Below are 20,346 nucleotides of genomic sequence, written 5' to 3'. Positions count from 1 at the left end.
TGTATGTTACAAAGTATTCGATGGGTGGAGCGGCCAGTATATACTACCCTGTGGACACTACTACCACTTAATATGTTTAGTGAGGCAAATGCAAAATATTTCCACATGTGCATTGTACAGTGTCCCAATAAATCAAGGTATTTATACAGTGTTCGGCATGGCTAGCGAATATAAACCACCAGGACCTTTAGATGCAACTCCTAGTGCAATTCGCAATTTATTTCAAGATGAAAGCTAAGAAAGACATAAATCCTACTTTTGTATTGATAATTTCTCCAAATACAATCATTTGTACAAGTACTTTTTATGAAATTAATGAAATGACTTCTTCCTCTATGTCAGTATCTTGCTCCAAAAGTCTTTCACTGTTTACCCTCTCGTCTGCTAAATTAAGCTCATCTAAGTCAATGTCCAAATTGTCTTCTATCTCAAGGGTAGTGCACGACGTACGTCCAACATCAAAGTTCTCGTCTACTACATCATCACAATTGTACATCCATCTGGGCATATCTTCTTCATACTCTTCGCTTTCAATGTCTCGTAAGATCTTTTCATTGCAATACATGTAAACAAGTTTATCTGCTATATCTGCAAGAAGTCGATTGCGAATAGTACTGTGAATATATTTGTACATGCTCCAGTTTCTTTCTGAGCCTAAGTTTGAAGAGCACTGACTTAGAACCTTCATCGCAAGGTTGCGCAATAAAGCATAATGCTCACCACCATTCATCATCCACCACTTCCATGCAGGTTGCTCTCTTTAGCCATTTGTTGAACAAGGGAGTTGGAAAATAAACCCTCTTTCAATCGAAATGAGGTCATCTCCTTTATGCACTTTACACGATCATCAACATTATTATAAAAAGTGTTTACCACTTTATAAAAATCTTGCACCACCTCAAGTTGGACATCAAATCCATATTCCAATATTCAGGATCTAACATGTAAGTAGCACTGTGTAGTGGTGAATGCGCTCTAATCCATCTAGCATGAAAGTACTTCAATAGGACTTTTCTTTGTCTACTGGAGAATGGTACACGCCATTGCTTTTCCACCACTGAATGCTCTAATTTCTCAGGACACTCCAAACTCTGCTGGGCAGTCCACCATTGCATCCATGCTTTCCCGAGATTAGGTGCTCTTTGATCAAGACTTCGTACGGCATACATAACAGGCATCATTACATGGTATGTATCCATCACACTATTCCACCAACTTCTTCTTGTAATAAGCGCTGCTTTCAAGACTTTGATTTTCTCTTTCACTTTTTCAAGTTGAGTGCTCTCCCAGTCATGAAATGCATGTAAATGTTTCGCAAACTGCATCTTTATTTCGAAGAAGAGACTCAAAAGTGTAAAAGTGAGTGCAAAACCTAATCTCCGCTGGAAGCTTTAACATAACTGACATGCGAGGTCGAAAAATATCTAACACTCTCTGTCTCTTGAGCATGAATCTCACAAGCTGGTGAGCAGTGTCGACGATTGAGGCAAACCATTTGGTATCATCACTTTTATACCAATCTTTTAATACAAGATTCAAACTGTGAGTATTACAGCCTACTGGAAAAACATGTGGATAGTGTCGCTTTAGGATTTTGGATGCATTCTTGCAATTCTTTGCATTGTCCATGACGATTTGGACTACATTTTTGGCACCCACTTCCTCTATCTCACAGAGCCAATGACTTGAGCAATGTAAGCCCCAGTTTTGATTGAACCAGCAGAATCCACAGCACGGATGAAAGTCTCACCTCTAGGTGAAATAACCATTATATTAATTAATGGTTTTCTTTGTACATTAGACCATCCATCACTTACTATACTACATCCAGAAAGCTCTATATTGCTAAGAATTATTCTTTGTATACGTTCTTTTACTTGCGCATAACATTTCTCTAATAGATCATTTCGCATAGCATGGTACGTAGGTGGTGAAAACCCTGGTCCAAACTCACCAATTTTCTTCCATGCTCTCTTCCAATGCTCACTGTCCACCATCATCATAGCACTCCCAGAAAAGTAAATCGCTTCAGCACAAGGGCGAGTTGTGCATCATCGAGCTGACCTTGACGTAGGCTTTCTTGCAATGAAGTTTGACGCATGGGTATATTTCCTACGTCAAAGTTCCGCTTGCAGGAAGATGCACTGGGTAGATTACTTTCTGGTTGCACATTGACGTTCGGAGTACAAGCAGGCGATGTAGCGGGAGTTTGATGATTAGAACAACAGTGTTCTTGGCTGCCTTGATACATTAACGGTAGGAGTGTAATGTTTTCTTGAATCTTTCTTTTGAATTTCTTCTCTTATGCATTTGGCCACTGCTGGTGCAGAGGGGTGGGTACATGACTTTTTCTTCGCTCCGCTTAAAAAGTGTTCTCTTAGTCGAGGCGCCCCACCTGATTTTACTGCGTGGCATAGCTTACACTCCCAATCTATGAATCGATCACCAACGTTAATTGCATATTGCCACTCTATCCCAGGTGCCTTTTTTTTCCTACTATTTGGAATTTGGACTCTATTGGAGGTATCACTGGATCCAACATTGTCCTCCATCTCAAATAACCTATTCAACCAAGCATATAACAATGAATACACAAATGAAAAAATAACAAAGTCACTCACGTATTACAAAACATACATTAGTAGACAAACTACTTCGAAACTATCTTGACAAACACAAAAGATCATCACATAACACAAAACTCCTTCAAAACTATCTTGCAAGGTCTGACTACAAAACTACTTCCAAACTATCATGCACATTGCACCCCCAATGAAGGATGCCTTTTGTACCCAATTAAGGATACTTTACACAATCAAAGATCTATGCTTGCCCAATACTCTAGTATAGGACAATAGACCTTCTCTAACATTCACAAAGAAAATCAAAGATCTATGCTTGCCCAATACTCTAGTATAGGACAATAGACCCTTGTCTACTCTAAACTATATCAAGTATCAAGAACCAATACAAGCCCCTAAGCAGGACTCTTGGCTCCATCAAACCATTCATAAAGCAGAATGAGGTAGATTACCTACGTAGCTCAAATGCAAAGCTGAATGACTCCAACTTTGTCCTTAAATCTCCGCAAGTATTAGCTATGAACCACACCCTGCCCCCAATTCAAAGAACTAGGACGAGTGGCTCAATAGCGTTAGGAGTGCCTACAAGGAAAGACGACAGCCCCTAAGATAAGGACGTTCTTCCCAAGAGGACACTTCTAGCAACTCGAGAGCTCTACAAGTACTTTGAGGAGAGATATCACGCCCCCAAAACAAGGACTATCTCCCCAAAAGTTGCATGATGGGTGTCGGGAAATGTTTATAAACATTGCCCGACACCTGCCAGGAAAACAAGAAGCCCGGAAGTGTTACTACGGGACTAGTGGGTTCTGGCAGGTCATTGCTCAGGTCATGTGAATATACAATGTGATCACAAGTTTTAATATGTTAACAACAGGTTTTGTTAACGTGATCACGAAATTGTGAAGACGTTAATGAAATCCCTGAGGGGGGCTGATGTCATCCCAAAAAATATATTCAAATTATTAAAAAGATTCTAAGCATTTAAGTTTGGCTTCTTTTCAAATGTTCATAAAGCTTAATTTCTAGCCTTAATTGGGTAACCCTCACCTGTAGACTAGCAGCCACCTCCTTTACAGAACCCCAAAAATCTCCTTGTTGATAGAACGTGTGTGCCAATGTTTGCCAAGCATTTTGGTGAAAATTTGGGTCGCCTCTACCAAAGCTACAATAATTAAATGAATGTCAGTGCTATGAGCAGGCTCATAGAATTGTAATGTATGCGCATAGATCTTTCTCACAAAAATAATGGTCACATATTTGTGCTTCTATTTTCCTTGTAATATTATTTTTTATTTTTTCCTTAATTTCCAATATAGCAAAAGTATTAACAATGTGATACATCTTGCAAAGACATTAACAGTGTGATACACCTTTCTCATGATATATTATAATTGAAAACCATGATAGAATTTGCTAAGATTCAAATTCATTAATGGAAGCAACAAATGGAGTGATATTTTCTTAGATTGTAGCTTGAGAGATGGTACCTTAAATTTTCAATCCATAGGCATTTTATTCATGATTTTTAAAAAATATCTATGGGGGGTGTGGCTAGGCAAAGATAGGGAGAAGAAACTAGGTGGGATGGGCATATGAGAGCTCCATGCCTTGATCTCTTATGCATTGAGCTCATGCATGTGAGAGCTCTTATGCATTGAGCTCATGCATAAGAGCTAGGCAAAGATAGGGAGAAGAAACTAGGTGGGATGGGCATATCTATGGGGGGTGTGGCTAGGCAAAGATAGGGAGAAGAAACTAGGTGGGATGGGCATATGAGAGCTCCATGCCTTGATCTCTTATGCATTGAGCTCATGCATGTGAGAACTGCCACATGCATAAGAGCTCATGTGAACTCTATGCATGTGAGAGTTTTGTGCATGTAAGAACTCTTATGCAACTCTTGTGCATTATGAGAGCTTTATACATAGCAAGCTCAATGCATAAAGAGTCCAAGCCATTATGAGAGCTTCATGCATAATTCATAGAGTGTAAGAGCTCTTATGTACGATCTTCTTACACTCTACGCAAACGATAGCCTTAAATAGGTGCTCGTAGCTTATGAAAGTAATAATAAAAGAGCTCCCATAGCATCCCCATGGGTGTGGCATTAAAAACAAAAAGAGATGTGATGCATAAACAGATGCTCTTAGCTTGTCAAATAAATAATAAAAGAACTCCCATAGCATGAAATTTAAAAAAAAAGAGTGTTGGGTTTAGAGCTTATTGTAAGAGAATGGAGAGCTGGTATACTAGTAAGGAACGATGAGGACCTACAAAAATCACAAGTGATAAAAAAACCAATATAGTGATTAAAAACCACAAAAAGCATGCATAAGGGGATACGTCCCACTCTAGTGTTCAAGTAGAGAGAACCTATCATCAACAATGCCCTAGTTACACACAACTATAGTAGTAAGGCTAGTAGTAAAATGAGGCCCTAGGTCTTTTTGCAGCATACTACTAAGACGAGGCCCTCGGACTTCCTGATCAGTAGTACTAAAGCCAAAGGTAATGTCCTCAAGCAGAAGGAGCATACTACTAAGATGAAGGCTACCTAGGGATTCTCAAGTCGGGGAATAGGGGGTAATGATGACTATAGGTTCTATTTAATTACTCTTCAACCATCACATGAAGTGGGGAGTGCATACACATCTTATTAGCAAGAAGACATTGAGTACGACAGTGAGTACCTCTACAAGATCTCATGCATGAGAGTTCTTACACTCTCTCTATGAAAATGAGAGCTCTCATACAAAATATCTCTCAAGCAATGAGAGCTCTCATGCATTCACGCATATAGAGCTTGGTTGGGTTTAGAACTTACCACCCACAAGAGAATAGAGAGGACCTAACTGAAGCACGGTTATGGTAGGGGACCTTGGAGAGTTAAAAAGATAACAAAGTAAGAGAATTTTATTTGCAAACTCTTATGCATAGAGAGCTCATGAGAGCTCTTGCACTATATGCAAATAAAGTCTCCCTTAAGGTCTCTCATGGATCATGAGAGCTCTTACACTAAATGAGATCTCTCATGCAAAAGAGCACTCAAGAAATGAGATCTCTCATGCATATAGAGCCATCATGCACATGCACGAGAGCTCTTACATGCATAAAGAGCTCTCATGTAGCTCTTACACTCTATTCAAATGAGATCTCTCATGCAAAAGAGCTCGCATTTCTCTCAATAAATGAGAGGTCTCATGCATAGAAAGCTCTCATGTATAAAGATCTCTCATGTAGAGAGATCTCTGATCCATAATGATCTCTCTTAGAAATAGATCTATCATTGAGAGCTCCTATGCATGAGAGCTCTTACACTCTATGCAAATGAGAGCTCCTATACATAGAGCTCTCTTGCATTTTGAGAGTTCTTATGTAAGAGAGTTCTTTACATAAGCTCTATGCATAGAACTCTCTTGCATTGTGATATCTCTTCTACTCTTATGAAAAACTCCCATAGCATTGTGATATCTATTCTACTCTTATGAAAAACTCTGAATCGAGATTTGCACAACCTTTATGGATAACTAAATGAATAGAGTTTTACACAACCTTTATGCATGTATAGAGCTATGCATAAGCTCTATGCATAGCTATGAATAGAGTTATAAGAGTATATCTCTATACATAAGGTGTATGCACATATCTAAATGCATATAGCTCTGTGTAAATATCTCTATGCATAACTAAATGAATAAAGCTTTCCACAACCTTTATGGATTATCAAATGAATAGAGCTTTGCACAACCTCTACGGATAATTAAATGAATAGATCTTTCCACAACCTCTATGCATGTATAGATCTATGCATAAACCTATAAGAGTATATACTCTATGCATAAGGTGTATGCACATATCTAAATACATATAGCTCTATGTAAATAACTCTATGCATAACTAAATGAATAGAGATTTGCACAACATTTATGCATGCATAGAGCTATGTATAAGCTCTCTGCATAGCTATGTAGAACTTATGGAGCTTATGCATAAGATCTATGTATAACAAATGCATAGAGCTATGTATAAGCTCTCTCCATAGCTATATAGAAATTATGGAGCTTATGCATAAGATCTATGCATAACCAAATGTATAGAGCTATATAGAAATTATGGAGCTTATGCATAAGATCTATGCATAACCAAATGTATAGAGCTATGTATAAGCTCTATGCATAGCTATGCATAGAACTTATGGAGCTTATGTATAAGCCCTATGCATAGCTATGCATAGAACTTATGGAGCTTATGCATAAGCTCTACGCATAACCAAATGAATAGAGCCTTGCGCATCCTTTAACTAAATGAATAGAGCCTTGCGCATCCTTTAACTAAATGAATAGATGTTTTCACAACCTTTATGCATGTATAGAGCTACAAATAAGCTCTATGCATAGCTCTATTTTTGCATAAGCTTCTACATAGCTCTATGCATATGGTACATAAGCATAAATGTATGTTAAAGTTCTATGCATAGATATATGCATGAGCTTATGCATATAGAACTCAATGCATAAGCAATATGCATAGAGGTGAGCACATAGCTCTATGCATAAGCTTTTGCATGGCTATAAACATATATCTCTATGCATAAGATAGATGCATAGAGCTATATGTATATAGCTCTATGCATAGATCTATATGCATATACCTCTATGCATAAGCTAAATACATAGATCTATATGCATATATCTCTATGCATAGCACTATTATGTAGAGGACTATTATGTAGAGGACTCTATGCATAGAGCTATTATGCATAGCACTATTATGTAGAGGACTCTATGCATAGAGCTAGAAAGAAATAAAATTTTAAAGATATCCTTATAAAAGGAGCAGAAAGAAATAATTTTTGAATTTTTTTTTGAGCTTACCTTAAAGGGATTTGAAGAAACTAAAAAATAATTTTTTAAAATAAGAATTATTAGTTTGAAGAGCAACATGAAGTTAGGGTATGAGAAGTCTAATGCATAGAGCTAGAAAAATGAAACTTGAATTATCCTTGAAAAGATGAAATCTATTAGAAGATGAAAATTTGAATTATCCATGAAGTTAGGGTATGTGAAGTCTGTTGCATAGAGATACGAAAGCATTATCCTTGAAAAGATGAAATTTAGAAAGAAATAAAATGTTCGCTTATCATTTAATTTTTTAAAAACATTTAGAGCTTTAGTAGCCTTACCTCAAAGAATTTGAAGAATCTATAAATAATTTAAAACAAATAAACATTGCCAACTTAAAAGTAAAATGAAATTAGCTTACACAACTTTCCTTGAGAGAAATAGAGAAGAGAACTAGAGAGAAAGGGAAAGAGGAGATGTATTAAAGTGAAAACAAAATAAAGGACAATAGGCATGTGACTACTCCATATAATAGTTGAGATTAGCTAGTGGAGGTAGAGATAGGTTATTCAAAAAATGTTTGCTTTGAAAAGTTCTAGAGCAATTTAAATTTATGGCCTTGAGCAAGCAAAAAATTAAAAATACATCTTTTGGGTTAGAGATTTTACATTATGATGCTACATGTGACTCTAATAGATAATGAATGTGGGCTATACAAAAAAGATAAGTATACCCCAAGATGGGTGTATACTAGCACGGGGAAAAAACCTCCTAAAGAGGGAAAAAGTGCCTCAGCTAGTCCTAGTGTGTTCATACACATCACTACCAAATATGGGTACAAATCCCCCCTGGGAGTGATGATGTGAACAAGGGGTGAGCTGGTACTAGAAGTATAGATATGTGTTCACACACATCACTACCAAATATGGCTACAAATTTCCCCTAGGAGTCATGATGTGAACAAGGGGTGAGCTGTTACTAGAAGTATAGAGATGTGCCAAGCTCTTTGGAATGTGATAGGGAGCCCACACTAGTAACTTCAAGATAACTAATACTTCATGTATTATTATAGTCCTAAGCCTCCTTTCTTTCCTAGATAGAATACTCTAGCTTAATATATACGGTCCCATCTTCATGAAGTCTATGCATGTCCTATAACACATGATCTAGGTTAGCAAAATACCTTTTCAATAAGCTATCATGGAATACGATGTGTATTTTAATATTATTGATAGTTCCAAGTGGTAATCTAGTCTTTCATATCTCCTCGCTATACCATAAATGGACATGCATATCTATGAGACAATCTTGGTGGAAGATGCAACATGGGGAGATGTAAATAAACTTCAATCATAGTATATGTCTTGTATTATTGATAGTTCCAAGTGGTAATCTAGTCTTTCATATCTCCTCGCTATACCATAAATGGACATGCATATCTATGAGACAATCTTGGTGGAAGATGCAACATGGGGAGATGTAAATAAACTTCAATCATAGTATATGTCTTGTATTATGAGAACAAAACCCTTATGTGAGTGAAGGCCCCTTTGAAGGAGGGTTGGGTGTAAGGTCTCAATTTATCATATAAACAAAGTTTTAAATTAAGGGGTGCAAATGTGCGAATGTGTTTAAATGGAACATGTATGATTATTTTTGGAATAATATTTATTGGTCTTAAATAAGGGGTAAAATTATCCTTAAATATTTATTGGTCTTAAATAAGGGGTAAAATTATCCTTGAATCCACTGTGGAAAAAGTGGGCCAGCCAGAGCATGATTCAAAGTCCCAACAAAAAAGATGTGAGGAGAACACATTATGTGTGTGCACATTTTTTTGCCAAGGTCTTAATATAATTGCATGGTTGGATTAATTGAATTGAATGGGTTGAATCTCTAAGGTTTGGGAGTAAAGGTGCAATTGGAGAAAAGTAACTCACATGCAAGAAAAGTGGAATATTTTCCCCCTTGTAACTCAACCACTCAACTCCACTGGAGCAAAGGAAGGGGAGACTTGATGGGGAATGACAGGGAAATTTTCGTGAGTGTCTTGGCATAAAAAATGAGGCAAGAAATTTTGTGGATTTTAGAGGCCACCCAAAAAGGTTGGTTAGAGCTTGGGGCCAATCAACTAGGCCTAGACAACAAGGGAGGAGCCTAAGATCCAAGTAGAACCTTAAGCACATGGAGTAGGTGGCCAAAACGCTTCTTGAGGTTGCATGACATCTAGGATCTGTGTAAAAAAGCCCACACCTAAAGGAGAAAGAAAGAGGAAAACCCCAACTTCTCTCTCACGCTTACAAGTAAAGAGGTAAGCCAAGTTTTCTATACTCTAATTTTTTGTTTTGTTTTTGCATACATGTGTAGAAAATCCCAAGGAGAAAGAAAGAGGAAAACCCCAATTACCTCTCTCTCACTTACAAGTAAGGAGGTAAGCCAAGTTTGCTATGTACACTCTCTTTTTTTCCCCATGCATGTGGGATTAAGGGGAGAAAACCCTAGCCTATAAATGAGCATGTGGAAGTTTGTGTCGAAATCTGTAGAAATGGGGAGAGAGAAAACCCTAGTCTATTAATGGACATGTGGAAGTTTGTGACAAAATGTGTAGAAATGGGGAGAGAGAAAGACAAAACAGTAAGATTAGGGAAACTCATGAGAGCATATATAGAGAGTCTGGAGATGGTTTTTCATATGCTTTATTTTGGAGGTTTTTGAAGGGTATTAAGTGGTAGATAGGGCCAGAACCAAGGCCTATTGTAAAACTAATATAATCATAAAGGATTCAAGATAACGAAGCCCTATCTTTTGGAATCATAATAAAGAGGTTCTTGAGCTATAAAATTAAAGGTTTAGATTTGGAAACAAAATCTAGAAATTAGGCATAAACGTGGGGTAAAACATGAGACAAGTGCTCATCATCACTAGTATGTGTGCTAGTGAAGAGGGGATTCAATGAGATACATATTACAAATTAGGGGTCATAATGAAGAAGTTCTTGAGCTATAAAATTAAAAGTTTATATTTGGAAACAAACTCTAAAGATTAGGCATAGATGTGGGGTAAAACATGAGATAAGTGCTCACTAGTGTGTGTGGCATGTTAAGTTTTGTAAATTTAAAAATAATTACTAGCTAAGGTAACATAAAAAGATTATAAGGACTTCTAAAAAGAGAAATACTACATAGAGATTATGCAGGATGTAGAGATTATGCAGGATGTAGAGATTATACAGGATGTAGAGATTATGCTATGGTAGTTTGTATTGATCCCGAAGAGGACATTGTAGTGTCATTATAGTGCAATGAACATATTTCTTTACGAAGGTTGGGTTTAAAATTTGTTTATGATTATGTCATGATCTTATTTTACATATGAAAACAGAGAGAGAGAGAGAGAGAGAGAGAGAGAGAGAGAGAGAGAGAGAGAGAGAGAGAGAGAGAGAGAGGGCATGTTGGGGTTTTGTAGTAAGATATCAGTTTCAACAATGTTTGTGCTCAACATGTCATACAAAGCAATAAAGAATTGACATTTTTTGTATTGTGTGGATGAATAAGGTAGTGTTAAGTTTGTAGACTCGAAGGATCTGTACGCAAAACATGAGTTAAGTGTACTGTGTTGAGAAATGAGAAAGATATAGAGAGAGAGAGGGAGGGAGGATAGAGAGAGTGAGCAAAGAGAGAGAGAGAGAGAGAGAGAGAGAGAGAGAAGAGAAGGATAGAAAGAGAGGGAGGGAGGAAAGAGAGAGTGAGCAAAGAGAAGGAGAGAGAGAGAGAGAGAGAGAGAGAGAGAGAGAGAGAGAGAGAGAGCAAAGAGAAAGATATATATATAGAGAGAGAGAGAAAGAGAGAGAGGGGAGAGTGAGACAAGGGAGTGAGATAAGGGAGAGAGGGAGAGAAGCAATGGAAAGATGTGAGATGGTTGGAGAGAGGAGAGGAGAGGAAGGGAAGATGGTAATAGATAGAGAGAGAAAGGGAGGAGCAAGTTTGGTGGTGGAGGGGGCTAGGCTAGGTTGGGAGGTGGTGGGTAGAGATGGGCTAGGTTGGGAGGTGGTGGGTAGAGATGGTGGTGGGAATAGTTAGAGAGAGAGAGTGTTCAAAGTAGAGAGAGAAGGTAGCCAAGAAAAGCTCCTTCCAAAGCTCGGTGACCATCCACGCCTTAATGATGTCTTCATATTTCAATTTTATCTAGTGATATCCTGATCTAAGGTTAATCTTTGAAAAGACTTTACCTTTGAGGTAGGGGATAGTTTATTATTGATGGTATAGTCTATGCACAATTTGAAAGTCCCATCCATTTTCTTTTTTGAAAAAGAACATAAGCTCCCCATGGTGATAGATTAGGTCTAATGAATCTCCCCATGGTGATAGATTAGGTCTAATGAATCTCTTCTGTAAACGATCATCAATTTTTTTCTTTAATTCAGCATACTCTAGACTTCCAATTGGCCTGACTCGTCAAAATATTTTCACCTAAATGCTGACTATTAATTTGGTCAAGGTGCCTGTCATTTTCTCATTGGGAATCATTTTTGCAATTGTCGACTAGGCATTATATAATTATTATTGGACAACACTCTGACTCCACACTTCTGTTATACGAAGTAGGGAAAGGAGAATGATGGCCTTTCTCGGTCGTCATGGAGGGGGGGAGTGGGTGAGTTGTATGACATTGCAAAGCAACAACACAGCAATTGATGTGTCGAACTCTTGTTGCATTCAAGTGTTGAGCTGTTAGGATTTTGTTTGTGGCATTCTGAGTTATCAGGATCTCGTAGGTTCCAGCTCAAGATTTCATAGGTTCAGAATTGATAAAATTCTGACTGTTGAGTTGTCGAGGTTATGTTGCTTCATTGACCTACTCACTCTACTAATGCCACCCAAATGGATGGGCACGATCCGCAACCCCATCCATAACGTCCAGGAAAGGAAATCAAGTCTCCTTGTTTGGAGGAAAGGGACATCCCTTTCTTCCAGGGAAAGGTGTCCTTTCCCTACTTCATTTTGACCTTTGAAAGAGGTTAATCTCTCTCTCTCTCTCTCTCTCTCTCTCGCACTACCTTTCTGCCATCCACAAGTGGGGCAGATTGGCTAGTGCGAGGGCCCTTATAAAGGCCATGATCCACCCGAGTTCAAGTCCCACAGTTGGTCGTATATGCCCTCGTGTTGCATTCTACCGACGTTAATACCCCTCTCTCTCTCGTAGTGTGTGTAATAAAAGAGGACCCTTGCACTACCTTTCTGCCACCCACAAGTGGGGCAGATTGGCTAGTGCGAGGGCCCTTGTATAGGCCATGATCCACCCGAGTTCAAGTCCCACTGTTGGTCGTATATACCCCCGTGTTGCATTCTACCGACATTAATACCTCTCTCAAACTTTCTTGTGCCTGTTTTCAGACTGACGCTTCAAGTGGGCGGCCGCGCTCACTGAGAACAGGCTTCAGCTTCTGCTCCGTTTGAAACAGAGAGTGGAGTTTTTCTGAATTTTGGACATGCTGCCCTGGCTGCACGACAGCGCAGCGTGGAGATGATCTCTGCAAGGATGATTGGGCTGCAGGTATTATTATGCTGCAAAGGTTGTGTTGGTCGGTGCGGAGAAGAAGAAGCTTTGGGACTTCATCTGCAGTGGCAGTGGAGGATGCTACTGTCTGGAATAAGGAGTCTCACATTGATCCTGATGCTGTTGCTTCCGTGTTGCAATGGTGTGCGAAGTTCAGAGCCCTCCCTGTGGGAAGAATGTGTCATGACCATATCCTCAGACTCGCTCTTGATCAACACCCTTACCTCCAAAGCCTCCTCGTGCAGATGTATGCTGCCTTTGATGCCCTCAATGATGCCATGGCCATTTTTGTTACATCGCAACATCACCACCATCAATCTTTCATCTGGAACCATCTCATCGGCACCCTCTCTCATCATGAGCAGTACGAGGATGCCCTACAGCTCTTTGACCTCATGCGGCACCAAGGCGTCCTTCCAGATAAGTTCTCTTTCATCTCCATCCTATCTGTCTGTACTAGTAAGGAAAATTTAGACAAAGGCAAGCGTTTGCATGCTCTCATCCTCAACTGTGGCCTTCATCATAATGTTGTCCTGGCAACTGCCCTCATAACCATGTATCACAAGTGCAGTAGTCTAGAGAATGCCTGGAACACTTTCGAGAAGATTTCCCAACCAGATGAAGTTTCATGGACAGCCATTATTGCTGCTTATGTGCAGCACGGCCAGAGTGAGCGAGCCCTTCATCTCTTTGACCTGATGCTGCAGGAAGGTTTTGGGCCAAGCAAGGTCGCGTTTGCATGTGCTGTTGATGCGTGTGCTAACTCTGTAGCATTAGCTGAAGGCAAGCTGATGCATACTTGCATGATAGAATATGATATTAACCAAGATACGATGTTGGAAAATTCTTTTGTCAAGTTGTATGGTGTATGTGGGAGCTTGGATGATGCACAGCATCTATATGATAATATGCAACACAGAGATTTAGTGTCATCAAATACTTTGATTTTGGCGTATGCTCAACATGGGCAGGCCAAGGAAGCACTCCATGTTTTTGATCAATTGCTGAGGGAAGGTACCATGCCAAATAAGGTAACCTATATCTGTATTCTTGATGCTTGCGTGAGTGCAGCTGCCGAAGCTGAAGGAAAGCAAATGCATGGCTATATTGTGGCTGCTGGTTTTGATAAAGATATTATGATGGCAACCAAGCTTGTGAAGATGTATGGCAAGTGTGGAAGACTAGAGGATGCACAAAGATTGTTTGAGAAGATGCAAGAGCATAATGTGGTTTCATGGACTACTATAATTGCAGTATTTGCCCGGCAGGGGCAAAGCATGGAGGCACTCCATTACTTTCACCAAATGCAGCAAGAAGGAACAAAACCAAACAGGGTTACCTTTGTATGCATGCTTGATGCATGTGCTAATTTGTCAGCACTAGTGAAGGGGAGGTATGGGCATGTCTGCATCTTGAATTGTGGTTTTGAACTGGACATCGTTGTAAGTAATTCTCTTATCAGCACGTACGGCAAGTGTGGCAGCATAGAGGATGCCTGGAAGGTGTTCGATAAAATGCCACAACGTGACTTTGTGTCATGGACTGCCATGATTGGGGTTTATGCTCAGCATAGTCAGGGCAAGGAGGCAGTCCAACTATTTGGCAAAATGCAGCAGGAAGTAGATGCAAACAAAGTCACTTTTGTCTGTGTTATCGATGCATGCACAGGCAGTGCAATGCTAGTGGAAGGTAAACAGATTCATTTCTGCATCATCAAGGATGGATTTGAGACTGATGTTGAGGTTGTGAATGCTCTAGTGAATATGTATGGAAAGTGTGGCAGCTTAGAAGATGCCTTGAGATTGTTTGACTCAACACCTGAACACAACGTGATTTCATGGACTGCGTTGATTGGGGCTCATGCTCAGTGTGGGCGAACTGGTGAAGCCTTGCGACTTTTTGCAGAAATGCAGCAGCAGGGAGTGATGCCAAATAAGGTTACTTTTGTTAGCATTCTTGATGCTTATGCTAGCGAGACAGCATTAATTGGGGGGAAGCAGATGCATGCTCGCGTTATAGAGAGTGGCTTGGCATCAGATGTTACTGTGGGTAATGCTCTCATTAAGATGTATGGAAAGTGTCACAGTGTTGATGATGCCTGGAAGATGTTTGATAGAATGCTTGAACGTGATGTAGTCTCATGGACTGCCATTATTGCAGTGTATGCACAGCATTGGAAGGGCAAAAAGGCCCTGCAGCTCTTTGATCAAATGCAACATGAAGGATTTCAACCAAACAAGATCACTTTTGTCTGTGTTCTTGACGCGTGTGCGAGTTGTGCTGCACTTGCCACTGGAGAGCATATGCATGGCCTTATTCTCCGGAACAAATTTGAGTCAGATGTGGTTATTGGCACTGCCCTTGTGAACATGTATGGTAAGTGTGGGAATATAGGTTCTGCCCGCTGTGTTTTTGACAAAATGGCAAAGAGAAATGTGTTGTCATGGACTGCAATAGTTGCAATATATGCACAGCATGGCAAGGGTGAAGAGGCAGTCAGCCTCTTTGAGAAGATGGAGCATGAAGGCTTCAAACCTGATGACGTGACCCTGGTTAGTCTTCTTGTTGCATGTAGCCATTCTGGCTTGGTTGATGAGGGATGCTTATTCTTCACCACCATGATCAACGGTGGTAATTTTTCACCCAATGTGGAGCACTACGTCTGCATGATTGACCTACTAGGAAGAGCAGGACGGTTGAATGAGGCCGAGACATTAGTACGTGATATGCCATTCAAAGCTACAGCTGCAACTCTTATGTCATTGCTTGGCTCCTGCAGATACCAGGGGGATTTTGAGAGAGGTGAACGTGCCGCAATGCGTGTGTTTGAGCTAGATTCTGAGGATCCAGCACCCTATGTAATGCTATCAAACATCTATGCTGCAGCTGGAAGGGAAGACGATGCAGCTTCTGTGATCAGTAGGGTAAGGGACAAAAATTCATGGAAACAACTTGGTTGCTGTTCGATTGAGGTCAATAACAAGGTGCACGAGTTCCTTTCTGAGGAGGATTGTTTGCATCCTCAACAAGACGTTATACATTCCAAGTTTCAGAGGTTAATGGTGAAAATAAGAAGGGCAGGTTACATTTCTGAGTGATTGTTCATATTAGAAAGAGTATGCTCTGATTTGCACTTTGTTATCAAGCTCATACAAAAACATGTGGAATAGATCCAGAGGTTCTGCATACACTGAAAGTATCCAGATACATATGTAATGACATTGTCCTCAGCCTCTCCTGGTGGAATGAAGCATCCTCAGTTGTCTCAAGTATGTGTATGCACTGAGGGATGGAGCTTTCCTCATAGTTTCAGCTGAGGTATGCTCTTATTTATGATTGCATTTGATCTTATTGCTTTGAATGAATGGGAATGCAGTTACTTTTCTTGGGTACTTAGTTTCTATCTTAGACAGGGTTTGATGCTTGTTACATCTTGAGCTTGTCATTGTGTTTTCCTGTTCCACAGAAACTTCAATGTTTGTGGAAAGTTCACTCAGCAACACTTACAGCTCTTTTTAGCCACTGGATTTGCTGCTGTCCATGTGGCATTATTTGGCTGCCTCCATTATTTTGGGTATGTCACATGACTCTGTTGGTTTTTTTTGATGTCAAACCAAGTCTGATTATGCCATACTGGACAAAGAGTTCTGTTTCTACAATGAACTTTACGTAGCCCTTGCAACACAGTAAAGATTTTTTTTAAAACTTTTCATAGTCTTAACTTTGTTTTTTTGCACTGGTTTTGCTGTCCTTGTGTAGTGTAGCAGTTAGTTGGTTGCGAGTTTCAGCTGCTTTTGCAGGATTTGGATAGCAAGTCTCTCTTTTTGTTTTTGTTTCACATTTTGTGGAGAGAAATGACATAGACATTGGGCCAGGAGACCACAAATTCTTTGAAGAGAAAATTCTGTTGGCCTAGTTTGTGCATTGCTGTGGACTCTTACGTTCAAGGACATGCTAGTTTGCAGACAGAGGCTGGTGATGACTGCATCTAATTGGCAAGGACTGCGAACAATTTTTGAAGCGACCAGGAAAGCCATGTTTGAGACTGACAAGGCAAAGCTGGATTTGTTGAAATTTTATGCGCTCCAGAAGTGACCTCCAGTTTGTTGTGTTCTGACAGGTATGGAAGGCCTAAAGGAATAATGAAGGCTTAGGTTAATGTAGGTGATGAGAAAAATTGAACAACAAAGAAAGCAGTTAATCGAAATAAAGCAAGGCTCTCTGTTTTATATTATAAAGGGACTCCAGTTGTTAACTTTGGGCTGTCAGATATGGCTCCAGAGTGCTTGCAGCAAAAGCCACTAAGTTTCTATCGAATAGGATTCTTTGCACAAGGAGAACACACATGCTGACAACTATGTAGAGGATTTGTAGACTCCTGCGGGGAAGGGCAATGTCAAGTGGCATTAGAAGCCGATAAACATTGGTTCTCAAGGAAGTGATAAAATGCTTCTCATGTTTGAGAAGACAAGGCCAGATATAGATTATAAATGGAGCCAACTTAGTTGAAGTCTTCTAGTGATACTATGAAGTTCTGAGGAACGGAGTTTCCTTCTAACCTGAAGGCTTCCACATGGGTTTATGTTGGACTGGAGCAAGATTGGTCAGTGTTGGAGGAACATAGTTGCAATGAAACGCATTTCATTCAGTTTGAATGAAACGAAACGTTGCCTACAAATGAAATGCGTTTCATTTTTTACCCAGATTCTTTAGTTTTAACTTGTAAACATGTTTTAATGTGTAAATGATGCATGTTTAATATTGTTTTGCAAGGCAACATATTTTTTACATATTATAAACTTATCTATGAATTTTGGGGCCTGTACACCCCCCCCCCCCCATGAAGCGGTTTTGAAACGTCTGGGATTTGAAAGAAACGTTTATGAAACGCGTTTCATGGAACACCTGGCAACTATGTGGAGGAACCACCAGGATCACAAGATATGAGCCACCACAACAAATTTTAGAACTTGCAATAGTGAATTTTGATTCCTGGAGTTACATTGTGTGGGTTGAATAAGATTTTTTTCACCAACACTCATCTATACTAATGGCCTATGTGGAGGGATCTTTATCGAGGCTATCTGTCTATAAGTCAAGGAGGATGCATATATTAAAGCCTCCTTGTGTTGCGTATGTAACATCTAACACATCTATAAGGTTTTTTGGTAGTTTGAAGGGTAAATGTGCATGTGCTCCGTCACCACTTCTGATCTTAGAAGACATGTGATGGATCAATCATGGCAAAAGGCACCTACTCATGAGTAAAAGGATAATCAATGCGCTTGTTTGAGATGACGATCCAGGGCTTGCAGAAAGGCTTTGGCAAACTTAAGATCTTTTGGAGATGGTTGGGCTGGGTGTCAATTAAGTCTACTCTCTCTCTCTCTCTCTCTCTCTCTCTCTCTCCACCAAGAACAAACATACAGAGAAAAAATTGCTTTCTACTTCAATAAAGATGAGCATATGTAGATGCAATTTAGAAACATACTTTGTATATAATTGCTTTTTCATTTTGAAGATGTGAAGCTTTTTAAATTGGATAAAAAGAAATGGCTGAATAGTAATTTGAAGAGGTATGAAAAGGGAACTCATGATATGTGCTGATTTGTCCATTGGGTGAAAGTTAATCCATATAAGTCAGCCAAAAATGTGTCACTCCAAGATAGTCCTCATTATGATCAGCTTCCTCATCCTTTCTTGATCTCAAATTGGAGAAGGGTGTTTGGTTAGTAAGAATTATCTTAGTTGTCTAGCTATTACTTTAGATTATTGTTTGAATGGTTTTATGCTAATTGAATTTGTATGTGAGAACAAAATGCATGTCCATATGCATGTCCTCCAGAGCCTTATCTACTTTGCTTGGGAAGCAGTCAACCTCTTCCACACTTGTTGAGAGGGTTGAGACTTGGTCCTTGTGTGTTCATCTATTTAATATATTGGGACCATTCAAACCTCTACTAATCTAGTTCATCCTCATCTGAGCCCCTCTTGATCCTTTTCCACTTCTTGCTTGGCTTCTTGGGCATCTCTTTTTCTATTGGTTTGGGTGGAGAATATTCGTTCAACCTCAAGTTTAGTATTTTGTTTGATTCAATGAGTCAAAGTTTAGATTCATAAAATATGGTCCATTCAAAAAAGGCTTAGTTCTTGGAGAGGAGCAACCCACTTTTTTAGTCATCTACCAAGTGTTTGTATAGGTAATTAAGACTACCTATCATTGATTAACAAGTGATTGAATAAACATTTACCTTTTCCTGTGGCGTTAGTGGTGGTATCATTTGATTTCATGGATGAAGCTCATAATTAACCACTAGATTAATCACTCTTATGTTTCATGATAATAGATAGTTGGGCTGTATACTGAACTCATCACCATGCACATCGCATTTTGAGTTACTTGCACATTCTTGGGTTCCATTTGTGGTTGTGTAGGCTAGGTGTAGGTGTAATGATCAAGGGGGTGGTAAATCTAAGGTGTACAAGCCTTACTAGTACATCTCTCATTAATCCCATTGGTTTCTGGTTTCATGCTTTTTTGATTAGCTACGTTAATCACTAAGTCTACTCTTTCAAGTGGAGATTCACCCCACTTTTAGTACAAGACTTCATTGCTCAAATTAACCCTATATACTCCTTCAAGAGTGGATAAAATTCTATTTTATTGTTTGTGCTTCACTGATAGGGTGGCATTTGAAGAGTGATTCTTCCAAGCTTTTCAAGTGGCGTAAGGCACATTGATTTAAAGCAAGTCATATTTTACTTGCTCTTTGAATGGAATCAAATGTGATCTGATTTCTATTAATCCATCAGTTCATAAATATTTATGGCTTTGAAATACTATGAGTTGCATCCCAACTGGATATCTAATGAAGGAGAAATGTGTTGCATCCCAATTGGATATGTGTTGATAAGCTAATGAATTGTAATGTTTTCAACTCCTTTCAACAAAGTGTATGCTAATACAATAGGCATGGCATTGTTGGCTCATGGAAGAAACTTCTTGGAATGGTTATGTGAGCTACTCCTTTCACAATCTTTTCTAGTGTGGCACACCCATGCCTTTCTAACAAGAGGTAGATGGTTAAAATCTACCCTATTGACCTTTAAAATCAAGAAACTCTAGTCTCATGTTAACCACTCTATTGGTTAACATGCTTTCGTCGCCCAACCTCCTATCATAAGGCTCTTTGCCATCTTACCCACATGAGAACGGACACTTAACTTTTGTAAGATGGCACTGGAACACATAAAGCATCCTTACCATGAGCTTAATGTCAAATAGGAAAAGTCTACGGACTTAGTGTACATAGTTTCTTAAGACTAGTAATACAGGCCCCACCATTTTTAAGTTTGGATAGCCT

At 39.3% G+C, this 20,346-nt stretch overlaps 1 protein-coding gene across 3 annotated transcripts; it reads left to right on the top strand.

Annotated features, from left to right (window-relative positions):
* The first annotated feature begins 12,804 nt into the window (after positions 1-12,804).
* On the top strand, positions 12,805-17,680 carry LOC147612033 (putative pentatricopeptide repeat-containing protein At3g47840). Of its 3 annotated transcripts, none has more exons than XM_086783867.1 (3): positions 12,805-16,300; positions 16,449-16,556; positions 16,742-17,680. In XM_086783867.1, the coding sequence occupies exon 1, from the start codon at positions 12,988-12,990 to the stop codon at positions 16,078-16,080; it is 3,093 nt and encodes a 1,030-aa protein (XP_086639993.1). In that variant the 5' UTR covers positions 12,805-12,987; the 3' UTR covers positions 16,081-16,300; positions 16,449-16,556; positions 16,742-17,680. The 3 variants fall into 3 exon arrangements, with proteins under 3 accessions (XP_086639993.1, XP_086639995.1, XP_086639994.1); XM_086783869.1 differs by having other exon boundaries at positions 12,806-16,300; positions 17,103-17,680; XM_086783868.1 differs by having other exon boundaries at positions 12,806-16,300; positions 16,747-17,680.
* Positions 17,681-20,346: the final 2,666 nt, after the last annotated feature.

Source organism: Cibotium barometz, chromosome 46 (assembly GCF_041138505.1).
Source record: "Cibotium barometz isolate CiBa-2024 chromosome 46, ASM4113850v1, whole genome shotgun sequence".
Classification (NCBI taxonomy): Eukaryota; Viridiplantae; Streptophyta; class Polypodiopsida; order Cyatheales; family Cibotiaceae; genus Cibotium; species Cibotium barometz.
The sequence above is the reverse complement of the archived record's forward strand: the minus strand, read 5'-3'. Positions and strand labels throughout refer to the sequence as shown.